Raw genomic sequence first — 7,033 nt, forward strand, 5'->3', positions numbered from 1 at the left:
AAAAAAAAAAAGAGCACGATGTTCCTGGATCAGCGGAAATGCACTGTGCTAGGGCGCTGCGTAGCGTCCGATAAGAATGGGCCCTTACAGCGCAGAGGCAGCCCCACTACAAGGGTAGTATTTTGGTTTGCCCGGAGACTAGATACTAGAGTTTCTTTCAGCAAAGCAATCATATTGAACAATAGCAAGTGACAGCCGAAGCTGGGCGATCGGCTGAGTCGAAGTTCCTCTGCACTTCCGCTCAGCCGAACATCTGAAATCATCCGTACTCAGCCGTAGTGAATAGCTGAACGTTGTTCGGTTCACTTAACTTCGGCTTGGTTATTCACTCGGGCAGCTTTGTGAATAACCCCCGAAGTATTAGTGTTCACATCGTTTTTCCATCCGTGGCCTCGATTTTTTATAACATTTGCTTAAAATATGAATGCAGTGTAAAACGCTGTGTGCGAGATTCCATAAGAAAGACTGTTTTATTATTATGACTTCAATGGGATCACATTTCAAGAAACATGGAAGTGAATGTAAACTTAACTATGAACCTTTCTTATTGCTGCCTTTTGGTTTGTTCACTATACCATTGGAAACATTCCCGTGTATCTGTTTCATATGTGTTGATCTTGTCAGAAATTCAGAGCTGTCCTGTGTCCCCTGCACATTTCCTGTGGTATCTTCCTAATTCTTATCTTGGGCTACAGAATGAGTCTCCTTTATGTGGTGGAGATCTGAGAGTGTGAGTGGTTGAGTAGTTCAGCAAAAAGACAACTTGGAAGGCCAAAGAAAAGCTTTGTGTTGTCATCCCACAACAGAACCAACGACATGAGGGCATTTCGGGCAGATCAACAGGTATTTTTCTGTAATGGACAGGGACTGCCGACACTTGTAGTGCCCTCACACACAGTCAGTCCCGGATACACACAGCAGGACTTCCAAGAGCCGCTGGCTGAAGTTTTTTCTGCCTGAGCACAGGCTAGAATGAAAAAATAAAACCTTCTTGTCGCAGTACAAAGCTCAGGACTGGCAGGCCTAATAAAATCTTGTGGTGGGCCCGTTACTGGCCCGCAGGCCTTGTAATTGACATATGTGCTTTAACCCTTTTGCTGCCACCGACATAAGGCTGGCGGCGGAACACAACTGCTTCCAGCTGGCCACGTTAGTAAGCCTTACGTCGGCGGCTTTTACTATTCTGCTATAAAGCTCATGGTCGCTTTAGAGATTTTTAGGGATTAGGTTTTCGGATAACTTATCGATGAAATGTACAATTATACTATTATTGTGACATGCCAGGAATTTATTCATGCAGACTTCTTACTGGAAGCTCCACTCTAACTGTTCCTATAAACATCCACTTCAAATGCACTTCTAAACATACAATATTTACACCAACATCGTCCAGAAATATGTACAGCCGAGCACTAGATAGCAGAAACCAGAGCTCTGTCTGTGATTTTCATGTAAACAGGAAGACATTCTTACCCATTTGACTAAGGCATCTTTAATGGTTGTTGCTTTGGCCTAAAATAAAGAAAGACAGAATCAAGTTCGGCAATCGATTTTAATATCAATTTCATGTAAGTGCACAGAAATTAAATTGTTTCCTTTAAAAAATCAAAAGGCATTCTTTTCACTTTTTGTTGGTAGCCAAGGAGCCCATATGTGCACCGACAACATGCCTACAAGTCCATAGAGACCAGCCAAAAACTGCTGCTGGTGCCATGGAGGCCCTATAAACACAGACAGACAAAAGAGTTGCTCCCATGAAGACTCCAAATGCACAGACAATACAGCTGCTGGTGCCATGGAGAGCCTATATGTACTAACAAAATGCTGCTGTGGAAAACCTACATGCAGACAAGGCTACTGCTGGTGCCATGGTGACCCTATATGCACAGGAAACTGATACTGGTGCCACGGTGATACTATATGCATAGGAAACTGATACTGGTGCCATGGTGACCCTATATGCACAGAAAAGTGATACTGTTGCCATGGTGACCCTATATGCACAGAAAAGTGATACTGTTGCCATGGTGACCCTATATGCACAGAAAAGTGATACTGTTGCCATGGTGACCCTATATGCACAGAAAAGTGATACTGTTGCCATGGTGACCCTATATGCACAGAAAAGTGATACTGTTGCCATGGTGACCCTATATGCACAGAAAAGTGATACTGTTGCCATGGTGACCCTATATGCACAGAAAAGTGATACTGTTGCCATGGTGACCCTATATGCACAGAAAAGTGATACTGTTGCCATGGTGACCCTATATGCACAGAAAAGTGATACTGTTGCCATGGTGACCCTATATGCACAGAAAAGTGATACTGTTGCCATGGTGACCCTATATGCACAGAAAAGTGATACTGTTGCCATGGTGACCCTATATGCACAGAAAAGTGATACTGTTGCCATGGTGACCCTATATGCACAGAAAAGTGATACTGTTGCCATGGTGACCCTATATGCACAGAAAAGTGATACTGTTGCCATGGTGACCCTATATGCACAGAAAAGTGATACTGTTGCCATGGTGACCCTATATGCACAGAAAAGTGATACTGTTGCCATGGTGACCCTATATGCACAGAAAAGTGATACTGTTGCCATGGTGACCCTATATGCACAGAAAAGTGATACTGTTGCCATGGTGACCCTATATGCACAGAAAAGTGATACTGTTGCCATGGTGACCCTATATGCACAGAAAAGTGATACTGTTGCCATGGTGACCCTATATGCACAGAAAAGTGATACTGTTGCCATGGTGACCCTATATGCACAGAAAAGTGATACTGTTGCCATGGTGACCCTATATGCACAGAAAAGTGATACTGTTGCCATGGTGACCCTATATGCACAGAAAAGTGATACTGTTGCCATGGTGACCCTATATGCACAGAAAAGTGATACTGTTGCCATGGTGACCCTATATGCACAGAAAAGTGATACTGTTGCCATGGTGACCCTATATGCACAGAAAAGTGATACTGTTGCCATGGTGACCCTATATGCACAGAAAAGTGATACTGTTGCCATGGTGACCCTATATGCACAGAAAAGTGATACTGTTGCCATGGTGACCCTATATGCACAGAAAAGTGATACTGTTGCCATGGTGACCCTATATGCACAGAAAAGTGATACTGTTGCCATGGTGACCCTATATGCACAGAAAAGTGATACTGTTGCCATGGTGACCCTATATGCACAGAAAAGTGATACTGTTGCCATGGTGACCCTATATGCACAGAAAAGTGATACTGTTGCCATGGTGACCCTATATGCACAGAAAAGTGATACTGTTGCCATGGTGACCCTATATGCACAGAAAAGTGATACTGTTGCCATGGTGACCCTATATGCACAGAAAAGTGATACTGTTGCCATGGTGACCCTATATGCACAGAAAAGTGATACTGTTGCCATGGTGACCCTATATGCACAGAAAAGTGATACTGTTGCCATGGTGACCCTATATGCACAGAAAAGTGATACTGTTGCCATGGTGACCCTATATGCACAGAAAAGTGATACTGTTGCCATGGTGACCCTATATGCACAGAAAAGTGATACTGTTGCCATGGTGACCCTATATGCACAGAAAAGTGATACTGTTGCCATGGTGACCCTATATGCACAGAAAAGTGATACTGTTGCCATGGTGACCCTATATGCACAGAAAAGTGATACTGTTGCCATGGTGACCCTATATGCACAGAAAAGTGATACTGTTGCCATGGTGACCCTATATGCACAGAAAAGTGATACTGTTGCCATGGTGACCCTATATGCACAGAAAAGTGATACTGTTGCCATGGTGACCCTATATGCACAGAAAAGTGATACTGTTGCCATGGTGACCCTATATGCACAGAAAAGTGATACTGTTGCCATGGTGACCCTATATGCACAGAAAAGTGATACTGTTGCCATGGTGACCCTATATGCACAGAAAAGTGATACTGTTGCCATGGTGACCCTATATGCACAGAAAAGTGATACTGTTGCCATGGTGACCCTATATGCACAGAAAAGTGATACTGTTGCCATGGTGACCCTATATGCACAGAAAAGTGATACTGTTGCCATGGTGACCCTATATGCACAGAAAAGTGATACTGTTGCCATGGTGACCCTATATGCACAGAAAAGTGATACTGTTGCCATGGTGACCCTATATGCACAGAAAAGTGATACTGTTGCCATGGTGACCCTATATGCACAGAAAAGTGATACTGTTGCCATGGTGACCCTATATGCACAGAAAAGTGATACTGTTGCCATGGTGACCCTATATGCACAGAAAAGTGATACTGTTGCCATGGTGACCCTATATGCACAGAAAAGTGATACTGTTGCCATGGTGACCCTATATGCACAGAAAAGTGATACTGTTGCCATGGTGACCCTATATGCACAGAAAAGTGATACTGTTGCCATGGTGACCCTATATGCACAGAAAAGTGATACTGTTGCCATGGTGACCCTATATGCACAGAAAAGTGATACTGTTGCCATGGTGACCCTATATGCACAGAAAAGTGATACTGTTGCCATGGTGACCCTATATGCACAGAAAAGTGATACTGTTGCCATGGTGACCCTATATGCACAGAAAAGTGATACTGTTGCCATGGTGACCCTATATGCACAGAAAAGTGATACTGTTGCCATGGTGACCCTATATGCACAGAAAAGTGATACTGTTGCCATGGTGACCCTATATGCACAGAAAAGTGATACTGTTGCCATGGTGACCCTATATGCACAGAAAAGTGATACTGTTGCCATGGTGACCCTATATGCACAGAAAAGTGATACTGTTGCCATGGTGACCCTATATGCACAGAAAAGTGATACTGTTGCCATGGTGACCCTATATGCACAGAAAAGTGATACTGTTGCCATGGTGACCCTATATGCACAGAAAAGTGATACTGTTGCCATGGTGACCCTATATGCACAGAAAAGTGATACTGTTGCCATGGTGACCCTATATGCACAGAAAAGTGATACTGTTGCCATGGTGACCCTATATGCACAGAAAAGTGATACTGTTGCCATGGTGACCCTATATGCACAGAAAAGTGATACTGTTGCCATGGTGACCCTATATGCACAGAAAAGTGATACTGTTGCCATGGTGACCCTATATGCACAGAAAAGTGATACTGTTGCCATGGTGACCCTATATGCACAGAAAAGTGATACTGTTGCCATGGTGACCCTATATGCACAGAAAAGTGATACTGTTGCCATGGTGACCCTATATGCACAGAAAAGTGATACTGTTGCCATGGTGACCCTATATGCACAGAAAAGTGATACTGTTGCCATGGTGACCCTATATGCACAGAAAAGTGATACTGTTGCCATGGTGACCCTATATGCACAGAAAAGTGATACTGTTGCCATGGTGACCCTATATGCACAGGAAAACTAATACTGGTGCCATGGTGACCCTATATACACAGAAAAAGAAAGACAGGGACACAGATGCTAAAAAAAACAAACAAAAAAACAACAACAGTTTTAAACCTCCTCTACTCAATTGAAAAAAACAACAAAAAACATTGCTTTAGATATACTTAAACAGAATCTCCATAGAACTATTGGCAGAATGCTGTCTACTGAAGGGAAACAGCTACCTCATCTAACAGCAAAGTCCTGGTTGCCATAGTGCTGAGGGTAGGGGAAGCCTCTTTGTCAGGGCCACACATTGTAGTAAGCAGCTTGTTAAAGCCAAATATTTGTGTCTTTTATATGTTTTTATGAAAGAGTAGGGAAGGGTTAGAACTTCTGTCAGGTTTTTATTTGCTGTCTATGTCCACTGGGGAGATTTACCCTCTCCACACAAAGATTACTGACACTTCCCCTTCTCTGCCCAATCAGTTGTAGTGGGGTATTCCTCATCCCTTTTTGAAGTTCAGATGCAGGGCAGGGAATGCCCCTGCCACAACTGATTGGGACATTTTTGCGTAGGCTTGTCTGAGAATCCCTTGCCTATTAACTTTGAAAATGCAAAGAATTGATTTTGAAGATTCACTTCCCCCCCACCTTCACTTCAGTGGGGTTCCCATTAAAGTTTGCAATTTGTGTTGAGTTTGTTGAACCTTCCACAACTCAAATCTAGGTAAGTTCGGCTCATCACTATTAGTGAATTATACCTGGTTTAATGCAGGACAAATTGGGCCTCATTTGCTGACAAATATTAAATGGATAGCGCCTGTTTTTTTTATTACCATCAAAAGATAACTGGCCCAAAATAGGAAAATAAAATGTATAGATTTAAAAAAATGTTACCTGTATATTTATAGCCATTACCCAAAAATACCCTAAATAAATCCTCCTACTCCTGACCCTCACAATGATATCACATATGTGTGCGTTATTTGCTGTTTGTACCCGTAGTAGGGTCTAGAAACAATAGCAAACAGTTTGCCTCCATTGGCTTCCCAAACAAGTGATCGGCTGTCACAGAGATCATGTGACCAGGAGCACAACCTACTGGCTCCTGATGGTCAGTGACCAGGAGTCGCTGATGGCGGTGCGGTGGACGCACTCCTGCCAAAAACAAACAAACTGCGGTACGTATATGTGGCAGCGTGGAAATAAAGATCCGCTCCTTGCTGCCACATATATGCATACAGCCAGCAGGAAGGGGTTAACATATAACAGTAAATGTATAAAAACATCCTCTGACAACATTTGGGGTTAGCAATGAAAATCCATTACAGAAAATGACTCCCCATCTTTGTGAACGTCTCTATACACGTGTATTCTATTATCACACAACATTCAGATTAACAATAACAAGAGAAAATGGGAGCAGTTCATGGCTCCCTCCTCCCCTCCCTTATCCCCGGTCAGGCCCGGCCTGTATATCCCAGCCAGGCCTCGGGCTCCACTCCAATCACATCGCTGTCCCACCGACAGAACGGACAGAAACACAAACCACTCACCATCTTTTAGTTGCTACCGTCGCTCTTCTGGTTGCTAGGAGACGACTGACCTCACTGCGCAGGCGCG

General features: G+C 43.4%; 1 protein-coding gene across 1 annotated transcript in view; it reads right to left on the reverse strand.

The window, feature by feature from the left end:
• The window catches only part of DNAL1 (dynein axonemal light chain 1), a 19,256-nt gene extending 12,223 nt beyond the window's left edge, over positions 1-7,033 (reverse strand). The window contains exons 1-2 of the mRNA XM_018564888.1: positions 6,967-7,033; positions 1,474-1,512 (exon numbers count right to left, since the gene is read on the reverse strand). Of these exons, the coding sequence (XP_018420390.1) occupies positions 1,474-1,512; positions 6,967-6,969 (42 nt within the window). The 5' untranslated portion in view covers positions 6,970-7,033. The remainder of the gene's footprint in view (positions 1-1,473; positions 1,513-6,966) is intronic.

The sequence above is a fragment of the Nanorana parkeri genome, unplaced genomic scaffold (genome assembly GCF_000935625.1).
Source record: "Nanorana parkeri isolate BGI_ZX_2015 unplaced genomic scaffold, ASM93562v1 scaffold791, whole genome shotgun sequence".
Taxonomy (NCBI): Eukaryota; Metazoa; Chordata; class Amphibia; order Anura; family Dicroglossidae; genus Nanorana; species Nanorana parkeri.